The sequence below is a fragment of the Callorhinchus milii genome, unplaced genomic scaffold, assembly GCF_018977255.1.
Source record: "Callorhinchus milii isolate IMCB2004 unplaced genomic scaffold, IMCB_Cmil_1.0 Scaffold16, whole genome shotgun sequence".
NCBI lineage: Eukaryota > Metazoa > Chordata > Chondrichthyes > Chimaeriformes > Callorhinchidae > Callorhinchus > Callorhinchus milii.
In genome coordinates this window covers 2,318,598-2,339,612 of record NW_024704757.1, presented here as the reverse complement: position 1 = coordinate 2,339,612, position 21,015 = coordinate 2,318,598, and the positions used below count along the sequence as shown (strand labels likewise).

General features: G+C 46.3%; 1 protein-coding gene across 5 annotated transcripts in view; it reads left to right on the top strand.

The window, feature by feature from the left end:
* The first annotated feature begins 4,125 nt into the window (after positions 1 to 4,125).
* LOC103188273 (cytoplasmic phosphatidylinositol transfer protein 1) overlaps positions 4,126 to 21,015 on the top strand; it is a 79,926-nt gene continuing 63,036 nt past the window's right edge. For 2 of the 5 annotated variants that reach the window (XM_042341009.1, XM_042341013.1), the window contains exons 1-2: positions 4,960 to 5,036; positions 7,801 to 8,065. In XM_042341009.1, coding sequence (XP_042196943.1) covers positions 8,018 to 8,065 — 48 coding nt within the window. In that variant the 5' untranslated portion in view covers positions 4,960 to 5,036; positions 7,801 to 8,017. Of the gene's footprint in view, positions 4,157 to 4,959; positions 5,037 to 6,706; positions 6,778 to 7,799; positions 8,066 to 21,015 lie in introns of those variants that run through there. The other 3 variants (XM_042341010.1, XM_042341011.1, XM_042341012.1) reach the window with 3 other exon arrangements.

The window sequence follows — 21,015 nt, the reverse complement described above, 5'->3', positions numbered from 1 at the left end:
CCAGGGGTCGATATTGGGACCACTGCTGTTTTTGATGTATATAAATGACCTGGACTTGGGTATAGGGAGGACAATTTCCAAGTTTGCAGATGATACTAAGCTGGAAAAGTAGTAACCAGTGAGGAGGATAGTAACAGACTGCAAGAGGACACAGACAGACGGGTAACATGGGCAGACACGGGGCAGATGAAGTTTAATGTGGGGAAATGTGAAATGGTGCATTTTGGAAGGAAGAATGAGGAGAGACAATATACGCTGATGGTACAATCTTAAAGGGGGTGAAGGAACACAGAGACCTGGGGTTTCATATACGTAAATCTTTGAAGGTGGCCGGACAGGGAGATAAAGTTGTTAAAAAGCATCCGGGATACCAGGCTTTATAAATAGGGGCATAGAATACACAAGTCAGGAAGTTCTGATGAACCTTTATATAAACACTGGTTAGGCCTCAGCGAGAGACTGGGTTCAGTTCTGGGCTCCACACTTTAGGAAGGATGTCAAGGCATTGGAGAGGGTGCAAAGGAGATTGACCAGAATGGTACCAGGAATGAGGGGCTTCAGTTATCAGGAGAGGCTGGAGAAGCTCGGATTATTCTCCTGGGATCAGAGAAGGTTAATAGGAGACTTAATAGAAGTTTTCAAAATTATGAGGGGATTCAATAGGGTGAACAAGGAGACACTATTCCCACTGGCGGGTGGGTCGGTAACCCGAGGGCACCGATTTAAAATAGTTGTTAAAAGAAACAGAGGGGAGGGGAGGAGAAATTTTTTTACACAGCGAGTTGTTGGGATCTGGAATGCATTGCCTGAAAGGCTGGTGGAAGCCAATTCGATAACAACTTTTAAGAGAGAAGCAAATAATTATTTGGGGAGGACAAGTTTGCAGGGCTATGGGGAGAGATCGGGGGAGTGGGGTTGAAATGGAAGCTCTTTTCAAGGAGCCGGCACAGACACGATGGGCCGAATGGCCTCCTTCTGCGTTGTATAATTCTATGATTCTATAATAAATAATAATGAAGTGAATAACCAATTGTATCTGGGAGATTGTTAACCAGGACACTGGGAGAAAGAAACTAACTTCTCTTATCAAATAGTGCTATGGAATCTTTAACACCCACCTGAACAGGCAGACAAAACTTAGGTTTAAAGTCCCATCTGAAGGACGACTCTTCCAACAATGCAGGTCACCCCCATCAATGTGTTGGAGTGTTAGCCTAGACCAGTGGTGGCCAAACTTTATGGGTGGCCAACAAAATGAATTTTCTTGGTGGAATATTTCTTGATGCCATAAAAACCGAAAACACACTCGCAATTGAACACGGGCTTACCCTGACTCGTGCAAATGTTCAGGGGCCGTGTCCAACCTGGGGGCCACTGGCCTAGACTGAGCTCAACATGGGACTCGAACACATGATCTACTGTCTCAGAGGTGAAAGTGCTACCAACTGAGTGCTAACACCTTTTGGAGGCTGATTTAGATTTCATGCAGGACAGTGTGCCGGTGTTAATATATATGCGATGGAAAGTGTCGGGCACCACCCAGACCTGGCCACATGTAATGGAAATGTGGACGTTGGAGTAAATGGAAACCAGGGGTAATAATACCATTAGCTGTGACCCTGTGGCACAGGCTGGAGTGAGGTATAATAAAGTAAATGCACTCGCTCTCTCGGGACTAATGATTTCATGCAATGAGGGAAGATAAATTGGGAAATGCACCTAGTGGGAAAGCAGAAAGCAAGAAAAAAGTTGCTAAAGCTATGTAAGAGGCCGTGAAATACAATGCATGTACAAGGATCCTGAGTACGTCAGCTATATGGGGGAACATATAATAATAATCTTTGCATTTGAAAAAGCATCTTTTCACATTGTTGAGACGTCTCAAAGCGTTTGACAGAATATATTGTCAAGTGAATTGACTGTATTTTGTGGGCGAAACGCGGCAGCCAATTACGCACAGCAACGTCCCCACAAACAGCCGTGGATCGAGTGACAATTTATTTTGAGTGATTGTTACCCCCGGAAAGCGATCCGCCAATCGACTAACAACTGGGTTCCTGCTTACTGCCGGGTAAACAGAGGCGGGGGGGGTGCAAAGAAACTCGCCTAAAGTTTCGCCCCGCCCGGGAATCCAAACCAGGTCCTCTCGCTTGCGCTAACCACTTTGCTGTAGGACACAGCAGTTTTGTGGTGCTCATGAATAGACGCTGGCGGTAAAGGTCAAATATGTTCTCCACCTTGATCTCAGAAGTCTGCGCTTTGAAGACTTGCAGCTCGGGTGAGACTGACGGACCGCGTGTGTCTGTGTGTGTGTGTGTGTGTGTTGTGGGGGTGGGGGGGGGGGGGGGGAGAGAGTCTCTGCTGTCCTGCAGGAGGCAGTGTGCAAGTCTGTCTGCAGCTCTCATTTCATTTCATTTTGATAGCTTTTGGTTGCATTATTGATGTATTCTCCCCCCATCTCTCTCTCTCTCTCTCTCTCCCTCCCTCCTCCCCCCAGTCAGGCGTCATCTAACAGCGGATCTGGAGTGTGTGTGTGTTGTGTGTGTTTATAAATAGATAGAAAAATTAAGCATCAAGTCAGGGTGTGTGGGGGGGGAGAGGGGGGGGGGGGGAGAGATTGCAGAGAGAGTGAGAGTTAAGAGAGCAGATCACTGGTGTGACAGCCCCGGAGAGGCTGCAGCAGAGAGAGAGAGAGGAGAGAGAGAGAGAGAGCGCTCTCACACACACAGTGTTGGGCACTTTCACAGCTGTTTGTCGCTCTCTCGCATTTTAAAACCAACATCATTCGCTGCACAACGCTGGAGGAGAGAGGGAGGGAGAGAGAGAGAGGGAGGGGGAGAGAGTGAGGGAGGGAGAGAGTGAGGGAGGGGGAGAGAGTGAGGGAGGGGGATAGAGAGTGAGGGAGGGGGAGAGAGTGAGGGAGGGGGAGAGAGTGAGGGAGGGAGAGAGTGAGGAAGGGGGAGAGAGGGAGGGAGAGAGTGAGGGAGGGGGAGAGAGAGGGAGAGAGTGAGGAAGGGGGAGAGAGAGGGAGAGAGAGAGTGAGGGAGGGGGAGAGAGAGGGAGAGAGTGAGGAAGGGGGAGAGAGGGAGGGGGAGAGAGAGAGGGAGAGAGAGAGAGAGTGAGGGAGGGGGAGAGAGTGAGGGAGGGGGAGAGAGGGGGGGAGAGAGAGTGAGGGGAGGGGGAGAGAGAGGGAAAGAGTGAGGGAGGGGGAGAGAGAGAGTGAGGAAGGGGGAGAGAGGGAGGGGGAGAGAGAGGGAGAGAGAGTGTGAGGGAGGGGGAGAGAGTGAGGGAGGGGGAGAGAGAGGGAGAGAAAGAGTGAGGGGAGGGGGAGCGAGGGGGAGAGAGAGAGTGAGGGAGGGGGAGAGGGAGGGGGAGAGAGAGGGAGAGAGTGAGGGACATATAGAGGGGGAGAGAGGGGGAGAGAGAGAGTGAGGGAGGGGGAGAGAGAGGGAGAGAGAGAGTGAGGGGGAGAGAGGGAGAGAGAGAGTGAGGGAGGGGGAGAGAGGAGGGGGAGAGAGAGAGAGGGAGAGAGTGAGGGAGGGAGAGAGAGGGGGAGAGAGAGAGAGAGGGGAGGGGGAGAGAGAGGGAGAGAGAGAGTGAGGGGGAGAGAGGGAGTGAGGGAGGGAGAGAGAGAGAGAGAGGGAGTGGGGGGGAGAGAGAGGGAGAGAGGGAGAGAGTGAGGGAGGGGGAGAGAGGGAGTGGGGGAGAGAGAGAGAGAGGGAGGGGGGGAGAGGGGGAGAGAGAGGGAGAGGGGGAGAGAGAGAGAGAGAGAGGGAGTGGGGGAGAGGGGGAGAGAGAGAGAGTGGGGGAGAGGGGGAGAGAGAGGGAGTGGGGAGAGGGGGAGAGAGAGGGAGTGGGAGAGAGAGAGAGAGAGGGAGTGGGGGAGAGGGGGAGAGGGGGAGGAGAGTTGGTGAGAGCTGTGCCCCCGCGGACACTTGAGAAAGTTTTTCACTGCCGAAGGAGGACAAAGAGCTGTTATTTCTTGGGGACAAAACCAGAACAAACATCGTCAAACAACGTCCAAGAGACCCAGAGATAACTGTGGGGTTTTTTTTGTTAGAGAACAAGTTTTATATATATATATATATAACTTACTCTCTTCTCATCATTTGCTATTCTCTCTCTCTCTCTCTCTCTCTCTCGGTGGAAAGATACGGTAAGTTTCCCATCGTGTTGTGTGCTCTCTGGTGGTGGTGATGGGGGAGAAACAGTGTCACCAGTGGTTTAAACAGACTCTACATTTGCAATAAAAGTGAATTCATTGAAGAATTCTCCCAGTGAGAGGGGAGAGGGGGAGAGGGAGGGAGGGGGGAGAGGGGGAGAGGGAGAGGGGGAGAGGGAGGGAGGGGGAGAGGGGAGGGGGAGAGAGAGAGGGGGAGAGAGGGAGAGAGAGGGGGGAGAGAGGGAGAGAGAGGGGGAGAGAGGGAGGGAGTGGTGGGTGTTGCAATATTTAATGTATGCTTTTGTCTTTGTTTTTTGGGGGGTGGGGTTTTGGGGGTGTGGGGGGTTTGGGGGGGTTTTGGGGTGTGGGGGGGTTTGGGGGTTTTGGGGTGTGGGGGGGTTTGGGGGTTTTGGGGTGTGGGGGGTTTGGGGGTTTGGGGGTGTGGGGGGGGTTTGGTGTGTGGGGGGTTTGGGGGTGTGGGGGGTTTGGGGTGTGGGGGGTTTGGGGGTGTGGGGGGGGTTTGGGGTGTGGGGGGTTGGGGGTGTGGGGGGGTTTGGGGTGTGGGGGGGTTTGGGGGTGGGGGGGTGTGGGGGGGGTTTGGGGTGTGGGGGGTTTGGGGGTGTGGGGGGTTGGGGGGTTTGGGGTGTGGGGGGTTTGGGGTGTGGGGGGGTTGGGGGTGTGGGGGGGTTGGGGTGTGGGGGGGGTTGGGGGTGTGGGGGGTTTGGGGTGTGGGGGGGTTGGGGTGTGGGGGGTTGGGGGTGTGGGGGGGTTTGGGGGTTTTGGGGTGTGGGGGGGTTTGGGGGTTTTGGGGTGTGTGTGGGGGCAAAGAGAAAGAGTATTGTCAGAATGTTGGTGGATTTTGAAGGTGGTTGTGGTGAGTGCTGTAATGTATTGGATGGGAAGTCAGTGCATGTGTTTGTGGTTATGTTGTGCTTCAGAGCCATCTCAGAGAGAGGGGCTGCGCACTGCACTGTAATGTAATGTAATATAATGTAATGTAATGTAATGTAATGTGCTGATTGTTAGCTCCCTGTCCCTGTCCCTGTCCCTGTCCCTGTCCCTGTCCCTGTCCCTGTCTCCATCCGTGGGGTTGGGATGCGGATCCTTGCTGTACAGACAGACCCTGGCCATTGGGTTATCACTGCATAAATGGGCCATGTTGACCGCCCTGACCTGACCAGCCCAGGGGACGGTGCGGGCAGACTGATGCCGTGTATCCAGGGTGTCCACAAAGTCGTGATCCCATTACACCGTCTAATAAGTCTGGAAAGAAATGATGATATTTTGCTTAGATGATAGGATAGTTATCACGACCTTTTGATCACTCCGTGTGTGTGTGTGTGTGTGTGTGTGTATATATGGGAGCGCATTGCATTGACTGTATTCTGTATTTTGCTTATGTGTTTCAAAAACTGTACTGTTCTCTTCTTGGCTTTAATGCGCTGTAAAACACTTATTCTTTGGGGGTAGTTTAGTTGCTGCGCTTGACACAGTCTATCTCTGGGATTTCCATGTGTAGGTGGGATGTGTGGAATTCTCAGATGGGTTTGGATACTCTTAAGAAAGCTGATCTGTTTTCACAATGTGTCAGACACCCGGCTGACCAGAACCCCCCAAATTGTTTGCTCTGCGACCTGTTTCATTGATTGTCTTTCATTGATAGTCTTGACAGCTTTGCTTGTCTGGAATGTGCTCATGAGAGTGTTGCTCAGATGGACAACTATAGTACAGTATTGGCTCCAGAGTGCACAGCAGTGCACAACCATGTGAAATGGGCTTGAGGTGCAATTTATACTGCATTTGAATTATGTTTGAGTGGGATGGGGAGCGGGGCTGTCTGGCTAAGGACAATGTTTGTAAGAAAGTAGTAAATAATAATAATCCTTGCATTTGATATAGTACCTTATCACATCGCTGAGATGTCTCAAAGCGCTTCACAGAATATATTGTAACGATATATTGACTGTATTTTGTGGCTGATAATCACACCGATGTGTTGAAACTGTTTTGACCATTTAAAAAAAAATGATTGTGCAAGTTAGCGATTGAAATACAGGCGCCAGGTTCATTAAAATGATTTGAATGATATCTGTGGATTTCTGATGAAGAGACATATCTTTGTGGAGAATGAAGAGATGCTTGGAACTGGGAACTGAGTGTAACAGCTTCACATTCAGGCTTGGAATGATGTTGTCATGATTTAAAATGATCCATCCATCTATGCTTGTCTCAACCGCCTCGGTTTAGAGTTAATTTCGGTTTTAACCTTTGGGATTCCAGGTTTGTGGCCTGAACACCATTAAATTACACTTATACCTTTAACATTAACAGTGATAAACTGGGAAATAGGGGAATTATTTAAATGAACTACTAGATTATTTAAATGAATTTAAATGTAACTATTTCACACCCAATAAGACTGCTTTACATTTATATATCCTATAAAGCGCTCGGAGAAGTCTCAATGACGTCATATTAAATTCAAGGATTCTTATAAATCCTATTCTTATAAATCCTAAATTCCATCAGAATGCTGGAGCGTGACATAGAGGTCTTTCTACGCTATAGATCTCTACACTTTCCCTTATTGTCTCTGCAGCTGAACAACTCTGATGGTGAGAAATATCTACAGTGCCAGCATTCTTTCTGGGCACGATAAATTATTATTTTTAGTTATTTTCACTTATTAAAGTGTTTTTTTTAAAAAAAACTTAAGGGCAATAATGGAAAAGAGGGTTAAGAAATACTGTACATACTGTACACTGTGTGTGTGTATATATATAAAAAACGTTTTAATGAATCCTGACTACTGATGTGGCACAAAATCAATATTGTATTTTAGAATCCGTCATTCACTAATATTGCACACTTGGAGTTTAAGAGTTGCAAGTGTGTAACCCTTTTGGTTGTCAAAGCTATCACTGGGAGTATTTTCTCTGCAGTTACTGTCCTGGGAGCATCTCATCACAGTAACTTACTACTGATAATAATCCTTGCATTTGATACAGTGCCTTGGCAATGTCTCAAAGTGCTTCACCGGATATATTGTAAACTGGATTGACTGTATTTTGTGGGCGAAACTTTATTGGCCACTCTCCACTCCTCTTGATTCCAATCCTCAGCTCGGGTGCAAACCCTTCACTGATCCAGGGCCTTGGGACGTCCTTCCGACGTGAAAGGCGCCATAGAAATGTAATCTTGTTGTTGTTCTTGGTGTGGAGGCTACACACAGCTGGTGCGTGCTGGCTGCAGTGCTCCACGCAACAACTTCCTTTCGTCCCGGGCATCTTACCGCTCTCTGGGACGTCTTTGTTGTTGTATGGCGGTTCCATGTGACATTCTCTGTCCATTCGCCCCACTGCTCCTCCGTTGGTGTATAACACACCTCGGCCAAATTCCTGACACAAGGAGTTCAGTTGTGCCGAAGTACAACAGGGGACTTGTCTCTCCATTTTGATATTGGTCACTTAAGAAGCTAAGAATTTGTTAGGTGAAAGAAGACCAAGATCTATCCACTTTGCCTTCCACCATCCTGGCAGTCACAAGTCATGTCCCCAAACTGTATCCCGCGATATTATTTCCTGACAAAAATCTATCTAATTTAATCTTGACACAGGTTCACGTGTTTTGTTTTGCAGAGTAAAGGCTTGAGAGATCTTATCGCACAGAGACTTTTGGTGGCTGATGCAGCATTTAACCACAAGAGGCTTTCGCGTGGTCGGCCTTGTTTGTTAGTGACTGCCGAAGGGGACTGATGCATGACCTCAGCTAACCATCACTGGCTCGAGAAGCAATCCTCCAGAGTGTCTTCAAAACACTTCGAATCCCCTCGCCTCAAGGACCTGAAGCACCATTATGTTGCTGAAAGAATATAGGATCTGCATGCCCCTCAGTGTGGAAGAGGTGAGTAAATTCTCGGGCTCACGTTTTGAGTTCCACTCTTCCCTTTCCCAGCACGGTGGCAGGCATTGAAATCTGAGCCTCTTATCTCCAGCTCCTACTCTGTCTCTCTAAAGCTCATTCAGACCTTCTCCTATGTGAAAGATGCTGTGTAAAGTGTGGTTCATTGTTGACATGAATTGCTTGGACGTACAACAACGTGTGTTTATACAACGCCTTTCTAGCGAAAGAACACCTTGGAGCACTTCACAGAGATGGCGCTGCATACTGAGAAGGGAAGTGACCGCAGGAATAGTGGAAGCTTTCACAAGGTTTATAACGATAGACTGAGAGGTGTGGGCGGAGGGTGGATGTTTGAGGGAGGAAGCTCTAGAGTGTGGGGGCGTAAGTGGCTGAATGCTGGGACACCGAGGGCGGGGTAGGATGTGTGTATGTGTGAGCAGCAGGTCCCAGTTAGCTCAGTGGAAAGGGTGATCAGCAGAGAGAGAGCGGTATGGAGGTGTGAGGGCATGAACGGTGAGGGTGAGGATCTTGAAGTCGATCCACTGGGAGCTGGGAGACTGGGACCTGGGAGGTTGGAGATCCTGGTGAGGGTTGTTAGGATGATGGATGTTGGGCTAACGATGTGAATGGCCAAACTTTGGCTAGTTTGGGGCTTGAGGACCGACGTACACTTCATATTCCTCGGTAATCACCGGAAGATTTAGAGGCAGACGTGAGCCTTTATTCTGCCAAGAGCAAAGAAACGTTGACGTGAACTCCACCAATTTATTTAGAATGAGTGGATTGTTTTTTATAAAACACTGTTATATAATGCATCAAGAGGCTCCAGTGAGCTAACAGTGAATCACATTCATTTCACCAATAGCTTTTCGTTAAGTGCTGCAGTGCTCTCTCTCTCTCTCTCTCTCTCTCCCTCTCTCGCTCTCTCTCATTTTTGAAAAGATTCTCTGAATTGTTAATTGAAATGTTAAGTCAGTTAATGCTGGCGTGTAACCATTTGTGTGGGGGTGGGGGGGGAAAGAGAGAAGGAAAGCGGGAGTTTGCCACAATCAATTGTCACAATATTTTTTTTATCTCCACCACGTGTAACTTCGGGGAATTTAGTCATCGGATAAATAGATGCCTATGGTGGAGGCAGGCAACTCAGGCACCAACCAGACAAGTGTGTAGACTGGCAGTGTGTGCCCAACAACAACAACTTACATTTATATAGCTCCCCCTATGCAGGGTAGCATCTCAGGGCGCTTAAAGGGGTTGTACCTAATGAGTATGTACACTGAGGGGAAGACAGGGGGAAACAAAAACAAATTGCATTTATATAGCGCCTTGCAGGACACTGTGTACACAGGCAGTGTGTACACAGTGTGTACTGGAACACACGCGCAGGAATGGCAGTACTGTAGCCAAAGCCGAGTGCAGCACTCTGAGCCGTGTATGTGTTTTGCATGTGTGACACGGCTTCAGCTCTGATCCAAAGTGCTTCGAACAGCAACAGCTTTCATTTCCCCCGCTCTGTGGTTTTACATGCTCCAGGTGTGTCCCTTACAAGGCTCTTTAAGCCCTGTCACCACTCCCGGTGGAGACAGTGGAGCTAACAAGTGGTTCAACCAAAAGCAGGGACTCGCTATCGAGCTCTGGAGCCAATAGTTGAGAAATCCTCTCCGCCACTCTCCTCGGCCCAAGTAGTTCTATGACATCAATTGTTTTGCACGTCACCCATTTTACCGGTGAGACTGACCCGTCTGTGGAATTGAATTACTGTGTTTTGCTGTTATTGTCATCCTTCGTAAGTGGTTGGTAATGTGTCTGCGTGGGTGTGTATGTGTGTGCGTTTGTCTGTCTGTGTCTGCATGTGTGCGTGTCTGTGTGAGTGTCTGTGTGTGTGTGTGCGTTTGTCTGTGCGCGTGTGTGTGCATTCGTCTGTTTGTGTGCGTGTGCGTCTGTCTGTGTGTGTGTGGACTGTATAGATGAGTATCTGTTTTTTAAACAGGAGACGGGCTGCTTTGAAATCTCTGAAATATTTAGATCTGGCTGGGTTGGAACAACAGCATTTCCATGTGTACTGTATCACTGTTAATCAGTTTATTACCGTACAGGAAGGATATGTTGGAATTCAACACTCAGAGCCCTCAGTGTAATGTTTTAGGAAATGGTCATCACAGATTGCTTCACACACATCTCAGCAGTCGGCTGCCATTAGCGGCAGAAGCCAAGGTTTTTATTTGTGTAGCGTTAGCCAAAGATTTTATAACCCAGAGGCCATTTAACGATTTGAACTGCGTAACAAGAAAGGTGGTCGAAGCCAGGACACTAGACTCAATTAACAAACACTTTCGATAATTAGAATAATCCTTACATTTGATACAGCGCCTTAGCGCACCATCGAGACGCATCTAAGCGCTTCACAGAATATATTGTAAAGTGAATTGACTGTATTTTGTGAGCGAAACGCGGCAGCCAAGTCCATACAACAGTGTCCCACAAACAGTCGTGGATTCAGTGACCAAGTATTTTCGGGGGAGGGATTATTATCCCCGGAAAGCGATCCACCATTCAACTAACAAGTAAGGTTCCTACTCACTGCTAAGTAACCAGAGACGTGTGGAGTAAAGAAACTTAGCCCAAGGTTTTGCCCTGCCTGTGAATCGAACCCGAGTCGTTAACCACTTTGCTACGGGACTCCACAGTGATGGGAAAACAGTAGGTTGGGGGGATGTGAAAGGAACAGATCATATGCGTGAAAGGGACCTTCCTCACCTGAAACCATTTTGTGATCTTGTGATTAGAGGAGATGTTAGTGTAGAAATCGTAAATCTGCTGGTTCTTAAGCATCCTGTTATCTTGATATTCAGTGTTTTTCACAGTTCCCAGGAAGAACAGACGCTGACATTTGCAGCAATTTATACTGTAACTGTATACAGAAACCTTGGTCCCGGACTGTGCCATTGGTAGATTTCAGAGCATGCCTGTAGATGATGAGCTTGATTGAAAGTGAGTGAGTGCGGGAGTGAGTGCGAGAGTAAGTGAGTGCGTGCAAGAGTGCATTCGTTCCTTTGTTCGTTAAGGTGTCAACCTGGCTCAGTTTGGTAGCACTCTCTCCTCTGAATCAGATGGTTGTGGATTCAGGCCCCACATCAAGACTAGGGTGGGTGTTCTGGAGGAATGAGATCGGATGGGCCAAAGGGCCTTCTTCATCCAAACCAACCTTGTGATATGCAGTGAGGGCAGGAAAGCCATAGACACACGGTATAAGAGACAGCGTTCAACCAGAAATTAACAGGATGATAAACTGAAGAGCACAGTAAATTTCATTAACACTTTATCAGAAGATACTTAATTATCCCATCATCTCCTTCCTTCCTCTGTCCAGGGTATATAATGTAGATAATATTTATAATGGTTCTGCAAATTCTACAAATCTATCAGCCTTGTAATTAATCTAAATCAGATATACAGAATTAATCTTTAAAATGGATTTCTGAACATAACTTACACATGCGCAGAAGAAATTATTAATATGAAACATTTTTTGAGAATCTATCAGCTGATGACTGATGTGAAATAAATGTTACAATAATTAAATTCATAATACTTGATGTTGAATCTTGGCAATACAATTAACACACTTAAAATTATATTTTAACACACAATATGACACTCTGGAATGTGTGTTTGCCACCCATCAACCATAACAATTTACACGGATACAGCACCATTTATGTAGGGAGAATGTGTCACAGCAAATCACACATCTATAATAAACATGCTCTATCCATAATGTAATATCACAGAACATAGATGAGTTGAATTGTATTTTAAAATGTTGTACATCTCATCTCACCAATGTTTTCTCAAAGAGTCAGTTTTAAGAGGACACGGATTTAGAGCAGCAAAGGACAAGTTCAGGACAGACAACACAAGTTTTTTCTGAATCCAGAGGGTAGTTAATGACTCAAACAGGTTGCCCAGAGGATGGATGAGACCAAGACAATGGGACTCATTTGAAAAACAGCTTGATGCTGGGATGGGAGGACTGAAGGGTGGATTTTCTGGAAGGATGAGATCCGATCAGCCGAAGGGCCTTCTTCATCCAAACTAATTTTGTGAAGTAAAATTCTTAAATCCAATCTTAATTTGGAAGCAGTTTTTCCACTGTTCTTAAAAGAAACTCTCTTCTAAAGTAAGACTCAATTTAATAATTTTAAGTACAATATTATGTTTATAGAAATTGTCGGAAGAGGTATGCCTCTAATTGCTCTTTATTAATCATTCCAACAACACTAACAACAACTTACATTTGTATAGCGCTTTTCACATCGGGAGGACATCCCAAGGCGTTGGGCAGTCAAGGATTTACACCAAAGCTGGGGTATGGGATCAGGAGGGGTGGATAGGAGGATGACTGCAGGTGCGGGCTAAGAAGAAGGTCTTCAAAGTTGGGCACCATAGTTTCACCCTCAAGGTTATGAACTTGAATGAGCATTTCAATTCAGAAGTATACATATTGTCCTATGAACTTGTGTTGCGGGTGGTGGGGGTGCGGAGGGAAGGGACGAGAACTTAGACATTGCTTTGTCACACTGGTTTTGTTCACATCTTGTTGTGAAGATAAATGTAAGAGAGCTTTCTTCCACTATTGCAGCCTGGACAATGCCTGAACATTCCTCGATTGGTAGATCGTTTTCCAGAGGTAATAATCCTTTCAAACAAATAATAATTTGGTCACTCAATCCACAAATGTTTGTGGGACATTACTGTGCGCAATTGGCTGCCATGATGTGCCCACAAAATATACAGTGAATACACTTCACAGTATATTCTGTGAAGCTCTTTAAGACATCTCACTGGTTTAGGTGCTATATCAAATGCAAGTATTATTATTAATAATTTTCAGGGTTAAGGGAGAGGGCAGCAAGCGAAAGCACATAAATGGGTCTGTAAAAGATACGATGGCCCTCTTCTGTCCAGTAAATTTATACGGTTCTATCTCGATGACAAGAGGACAATATGCTCAGTGGCACTCAGACTATTGACACGATAGCAATTCCATGAAGGCATGTGGAGAAAATGGTCAGGCGATGGGACTAAAAAGATCTGGCAAGACCTAATACACAGGCCGATGGGCTGATTGGCCTTTTCCTGTTCCTACGGTCCCACCTTCCTACTTATTCTATCAGATTCTCCCTCAGCGCCACTGGGGAATCTGAAATTAGATAAACGCTCTTTGTGATACAAACAGCGAGAGTCTTTCTAAGTTGTCAAGGAAGCCTGTGGAAATCAGCATTCTGAATGATGAGTCAGTGGGAAAAACAGGATAATTAAGCATCTTGGAGGCTTAACTATTCACTGCCTCACAAAAGTGAACCAAAGGACTGTGACTGCAGTTTAATTTGTCCACATTATTCCCCCGCCACCCCAACCCACCCAAGCCAATTCAGGCACCCAAAATAAAACACTTTTTTCTTGAACGGTCACTTATGATCTTTGTGACAGTTGTCTTTATTTCCTAAGGCACAACACAACCAAAGTATATTATTAATAATAATAATAATAATAATCCTTGCATTTTATATGGCACCTTATCACGTCAATGAGATGTCCCAAAGCGTTTCACAGAATATACTGTAAAGTGGATTGACTGTATTTTGTGGGCGAAACATGGCAGCCAATTGCACACAGTGGTGTCCCACAAATAGTCATGGATTGAATGACCACATTTTTTATATACTACAATATATTTTCTATAATATAGTGACCAGAACTGTACACAGGATTCCAAATGTAGTTTAACTAGTTTTATGTAAATTTAACATCACTTCCCTACTCTTGTACTCTATTCCTGTGAATATAAAGCCAAGGACTTAATTATCATCTTTTATAGACTGCTACTATTAGAGTGCTATGAACGTGAATCCCTCGATCGCGTTGTTCTTTTAACCCTCTTCAGTTCCCACCATCCAGAGTACAGTCAGCTTCTTTATTCCTCCTGTTGAGTGAATTACCATATTATCTTATTGTTGATCCATGGAATGTATTCACACACATTCAGAGAAGATGATGTGAGCTGCTTGTGTCACTGAGGGTGAACCCAGTGGGTGCCATCTCATCAGCAGGTGCCATCTCAGTAGTTCCGCTAATACATTGAACCACATTGACCAGGTCACCATTAGCGGCTTCACCATTGGCCTCAGCTCCTGGTCTAAGGTGGAAAAATTAGCCAAACTCACACCTAAACAATTGTAGTTAATAATAATGAAAAGTAACAAAAGTAACGTGTTATTGGTTTGGCTCACCCATCACTGTAAAATACTTAGAAACGACATCTACAGAATGATTTAAACTGTAATAACATAATAATCATAATAATAATGTTTGCATTTGATTCAGCATCAAAACATCGTAAAGTGCTCCACAGAGCTTTTGTGACTTGTAATGACTGTGTATTTGGTATATGAACACAGCAGCCAATTTGCGCACAGCAATTTCCCAACAAAGAGCCATGAAGTGAATGACCAATTTTAAATGGGGATGTGTTGGCCAGGACACCGGGAGTGAGAAAATCCTTTTTTTTATGGATATTAATATCCACCTGACCAGGCAGATGACTCCTCAGGTTTTACAGCGCAAGCCCAGCCCAGACAGTGAGCTCAAAGTGCCGATATGGGACTTGAACATAAGAACATAAGAATTTGCCAGCAGAAAGAAGACCAAGGTCCATCCAGTTCACCTTCCACTGTCCTGGTAGTCGCATGCACGTGAAATGTCCCGAACTATATACTGTATCCTGAGATATTGTTCCCTAACAGAAATCTGTCTAATTTGTTCTTGAAGGAATCAAACAGTTTCTGCTTCCACCGTCTCCCAAGGGTGCATGTTCCATATATTTACTACTCACTCACTGAAATAGAGTTTGTTATGAATTTACCTCAATCGCAGGCTGTGTCCTCTGGTTTTCTACTGTTCAATACAAGATAAAACATCTTATCAGGGTCTACAATATCTAGTCCCTTTGGAATGTTAGAGCGCAGACCCACAATCTTCTGAATCAGACGCAAGAGTGCAACCAACTGAGCCAGACTAACGCACAAATCGTTTTGGCTGAGAACAGCTGATGTCCCCCACTCCTTCACGAGGGAAACAACATTTTTTTTAAGTTTGTTTTGTCACAGGTCAAGTAGCTCAACGTTTTAACCCAACCTTGTTTTGACTAATCATCGAATATGAGGCACGATGACACAAAATGAATTATTCCAAACCTGATTCCTTCATTTTGGCAAGCAACATCACTTTGATGGCAAAAAAACACTTTATTTGGCCATGCAGAAAGCTAAAGCCCTTTAATATGGTGAAATCTGGCTCAGTTGGTAGCACTCTCACCTCTGAGTCAGAAGGTTTTGGGTTCTAGCCTTTGAACTCACAACAACCAACAAAATTACATTTGTAAAATGCCTTTCACGTCGGGAGGACGTCCCAAGGCGCTGGACAATCAGTGTTTCGGACCTGAGCTGGGGGTTGGGACAGGGGAGGGTGGAGGTCAGGGGGGAAGGAGGGTGATTGAAGGCACGGTCGAACAGGAGGATCTTGAGATGGGTCTTGAAGGAGGCAAGGGAGGGGACGGGGACAGAGTGGCTGAGGGCCCGCCCGCCAATGTTGGGATGGGCGAGGTGGGGGACGTGAAGCAGGCTGGAGCCTGCTGAGTGGAGGGAGCGAACAGGTTGGTAGGGGGTTGGGAGGTCACAGAGGAGGGGGGAGCAAGGCCATGGAGGACTTTGAAGGTAAGGATCTTGAACTGTATCCTCTGTGATGGGAAGCCAGAGGAGTCGGGTGAGGATGGGGGTGATAGTGTCACGGAGCCCTGTGCGGGAGAGGACACGGGCTACAGAGTTCTGGATTATCTACAGCCTATGGAGGGAAGAGTTGGGGAGACCGACAAGTAAGGAGTTTGCATAGTCAAGATGAAAGCATGTATGAGGGTTTTGGCGGCCTGTGGTGTGAGACAGTGGCACAGTCTAAACTGATGCTCTGCAGTGCTGGGGAGCGCTCCATGGTCAGAGGGTGCTGTGCTTTGGATGAGTTTAACCGAGGTCCCATCTGCCTGTTCAGGTGAACATTAAAGATGCGTCCACCATTTGAAAAGAGAAGGGAATTCCTCCCAGTGTTCTGGCCAACAATCCCCCTAAAGATTGTTCATTCACTTCATGGCTGTTTGTGGGACGCTGCTGTGTGCAATTGGCTGCTGCGTTTCACCCACAAAATACACAGTCAATTCATTTTACAGTATATTCTGTGAAATGCTTTGAGAAATCTCAACGACATGATCAGGCGCTGTATCAAATGCAAGGATTATATTATTATTATTATTAACAGGAACCTGGAGCTTGTGCCAGGCACTACAATCAGTCTTTTCAGGAATTTTTCACCCAGAGGTGTTTCTTGGAACAATTTTACAATCGCGTTTCTATGGTTACTCTCTTTCTCGTTTAAAGCTCAAGAAATCTTTTATATTTCTGGCAGGGCGCCACATCAAGAGATCAGCAATGGTGATAGAGACTTGTAACTGTTTAAGAGAGTGCTTTCCCATCTACAGTAAATGCAAGTTGTTGTTGTCTCGAAGCAGAGAGAGGAGGGAGAATTTGAAAATAATTTATATAACCTCCGTGCATCTGATAAAGTGCCTTTCACGTCAGGAAGACGTCTCAAAGCACTTCACAGAATTCACAGGAAACTCACTTCTCTTTTCGAATAGGATCTTCGTTGTTCACCTGAAATGGCAGATGGGATCATTTCATCCGAAGGACGCTCCCACTGACTGAGCGAGGGCTGATGATTAAATAGTAGAGTTCACAGAGCATGGGAACACAGGAAAGGAAGAGATTGTTCAGCGCATTGAATCTGTTTATCAGATCTTGGAAGATTTCCCAATGTCCGTCCTTTCTCCATTACCCCTTAATGCCTCCACTCGGCTGGCTCTGGCCTCCTGTTTGTCCTTCGTTCCCTGCACTCCATCATCGATGGCTGTGCTTTCAACCACTACTCCCCAAACCTTTGGAACTCACTTGCCCAATGCCCGGCTCAGCTCTAACCATCTTGGCTCTGATCTTAAGGCTTGCAACGGATCTATACCGGGGGGAAGATTATCTATCTAACCTGTCGATTCCTTCCACTGTTTTATTCCGGCTTGTCTCACACTACATTGTTTGTTGTGCAGGATTTATTTTATGTTTTTGGCTACCCGGGTGTCTGACACATGCGGAAATCCATCACCGTGCTTAACAGTATCCAAGTGTGTGTTGGGGTAACTGCTGGAGTCTAACCAGCTAAACACGCATAGCTTGCCATTCATATTGCTATCCGGCAAGCTTTCTCACTGCTTGTCCAGCTCGGACAACCCTACCCATCAGTGCTTTGGCTTGCAGGGTTAACAGGAGCGGAGTGGGGTGACTCCCTGCACCCAGTGACTGGTCTGTCCTTCCAGGTCTTGCCAATGAGCCAGGTTGGGCTGTGCAGTCATCAGCAGTGCCCTGGAATACTGTGGACCCGTCTGGCTCAGGAACCGGACCAGAGATCGTCACAGAGGGCTGTCTCCATTCTGACATTCCATTGCCAGACATGTCACTTTGGAGCCAGTTGAGCTCCCTGCTGACCTCCCCATCTCCCCCCCACCCCAAGGAGGATAGTCACTTGTTGGACTAGGGTTACCAGGAAGGGTGGTTGAGTCCAGGACCCTGAGACTCATTTAAGAAACAGCTCAATACTGTGATGGTGGGTCGGTCGGGCGGGTATTCTGGAAGGATGAGATCAAAGAGGCTGAATGCCGCCTTCAGCCAAAACAATCTTGTGATCCTACAATAATGACTGATTGTAAATCTTCTTGGCCTGCACACAATCATCTCTTTGTAAAGCTGGGCTCATTGCACCACCAAGGGGGTTCGTCACGGGCCCCATGAACACCCCCATCCCAACCCCACCCTAGCCTCCATCCACACCCCCACCAATACCCACACCATGACCCCCACCGATACCCACATCCCCACCCACAGAAGCGATCAGTCCATTGGAACACCTGATGTTCTCTGCTCACTCTAGGCGTGTCCTGGTTCCGTTGGGAAAAGCTGATACTTGACGGTCACTAATTGCACTTCTCTTCTTGCATAACAGCTGCAGAAATAATTATCTGTAAATTCCAACGCTGATCTGACAGAAACACCTGAGTTCTCATCTTCTCTTTAACGTGTCACCTGCAGCGCAGGTGGAGAGATTACACCCGGGTTTAGATTGCTTTATTTTTCTTAGGTTCCCACTGCAAAACACGTCGTCACTCCACTTTACAGTAAATCCTGTGAACCGCTTCAAGATGTCCTGCTGATGTGAAAGGAACTCTGTCAAATAATGATAATAATCCTTGCATTTGATATAGCGCCTTATCACGTTGTTAAAACATCTCCAAGTGCTTCACAGAATATATTGTAAAGTGGATTGATTGTGTATTTTGTGGGTGAAATGCAGAGGCCAATTGCACACAACAGTAGAAAAATGGCTTGAAAATTGAGTTTGAGAATTTGCCAAATTTCAGGTGTTCTGTCAAACAATGATAATAATCCTTGCATTTGATATAGAGTCTTGAAACGCTTCACAGGATTTACTGTAAAGTGGAACGACTACGTGTTTTCTCAGTGGGAACCTAAGAAAAAATAAAAAAATGTTACGTTAGAGTAAATCTGCAGACAGGTGGGATTTTGAGCCCCTTGACTGTGTTCCACAGTGCAGCCTTACTGTGTTCCATCTCTGGGCTTCCAGCACTCACACATTGACCCGCAGCCTGTCTGCAGCACAGGGGCTGCCCAGCTTTACAGTGCGGTCAGCACTCACTCTTCTCCAGAGTGTGGCCTGGGCGAGAGATGGTGGGGGGGAGACAGAGAAGAGTGGGGGATGAGTGAGCGGGGGGTGGGAAGAGAGAGCAAGAGGTGGGGAGGAAGAGAACGAAGAAGTGGGGGAAGAGAGAGCGAGAAGGACGGTGGGCAAGAGAGCAAAAGAGGGGGAGAAAGGGAGAAGAGGAGAGAGAAATGAGTACCTGCCAAAGATCTGACAAGAGGTGCAACATTGCAGCCCAGTCCGTCCACGGGGCCTTGGGGCTTTGCTTGCATAGTTGATGTTGATTCTCCATGTTAATGTGTTCCTTATGTCTGCATAGCCAAGTGACGGCACGAAAGGAAGACATTAATGTAGAGGATTCCCCCTGACAATACCCGCAATGCAGAGGAATGTGGCTTTGGAGATATTGCTTGCAGATGTCAACCGTGCGAGCATCGCTTTCCTACTGGCCATAACAAACACGTTTGATTGTAAAAACACACAGTCACTACACCTCACTGTAAAATCCTGCAAAGTGCTTTGTGACGGCCTGCTGACATGGTAAGGTGCTGCAGCAAATGCAAGAATTATTATTGTTATTATTATTTAGCAACCACTTGCTGAGCCTCATTGCCAGGGCAGATCCCTAATGGCTAAGCAGCAGGTAGTTACTCCCCCAATGCATACTCTGGAACACACAGCCGTCTGACTCGTAGACAAGAATGCTGCTAATATAGTCAGGCTGACACCTAAGCAGGGATTCCATTCCACACTCGGGAAATTTCCATGCGTGCGTGGAACGCCCTGTCTGGTTTGGTGGCGTTTTTGTCAGTGCAGCGCTAGGTTTCCGTGTGTAGCAGTCACCCGGTTGACCCAAAAAATCTGAGCTGCGGAGTCCTCGTTAGATTCCCGAGCTGGACAAAAACTTAGGCAAGTTTCCTTACTCAATGGTTACCCTAACAGTAAGTATGAACCCTGGTGGATCACTTTCCAGGGGTAATATGCCCTGCAAAAAAAATAATTTGGTCACTCACTCCATGACTGTTTGCGGGACGTTGCTGTGCACAATTGGCTGCTGTGTTTCGCCCACAGAATACACACTTTACAGTATATTCTGTGAAGCTTTGAGACCCTTCAACGATGTGCTAAGGCACTATATCAAACGCAAGGATTATTATTATTATCAGCATTTCCATAAATGTGTATTGTATTATACTGTATAATCATCTTGCTGCAAGGTAGATTGACACAGCGACACATACAGTGACTGATTGCTGTTAGCTGATGAACACCACAAGCCTTAATGTACTCATTGGGAATTTGTGTCTACTTGATTATTCCTGCAGCGTCTCACCTTTCTGAACAAAAGCCCACAGTCTTGTATCGAGAGGTTTAATAAGTCACGCCACCAACCCCATTAATAATTCAATGAAGTATATACTGTAGGGCGCTCCATTGCGCTTGTTTTTCTTTTTCGTCTGCCTGCGGCTGTGATAAATTCAGTGCCCACCACTGCTTCGGGGAGTGTCGTTTGTATAGTTCATACAACAACATCAACAACAAATTACATTTGTATAGCGCTAAAGTGTTTGTAATTCCAAATGATGGATTTCTTTTGCTTGTCCAGCGAGAACTAGCCTATTGGTTCGGGCTGTATTAACTCAGGGTTAACAGGAGCTGAATCCTTGCACTCAGTGCTCGAATTCTGGAGTTGTCAATGAAGTAACCAATTGTAGCTTCCAATCCTCTGATCTGAATATTGAACAGTAACTTAGTCCAGAATGCCTTTTTAAGGGACTCCCCTCATCCTCTCCCACCTCTTCCAATCCCTATTCCAGGGAAACCATCTGTGCCTATTCAGGTGGATGTTAAAGATCCCATGGCACCACTCAAAAAGAGAAGGGAGTTTCTCCTGGTGTCCTGGCTGACAATTCACCCAAGAGAAACACAAATTGGGTTATCACTTCATGGCTGTTTGTGTGACATTGTGTAACCCTAATGTAGCTGCTACATTTGTTTAAAAATACACAGTCACTACACTTTACAGTATATCCTGTGAAGCACTTTGAGACGTCTTGAAGATGTGATCAGGTCTGTAT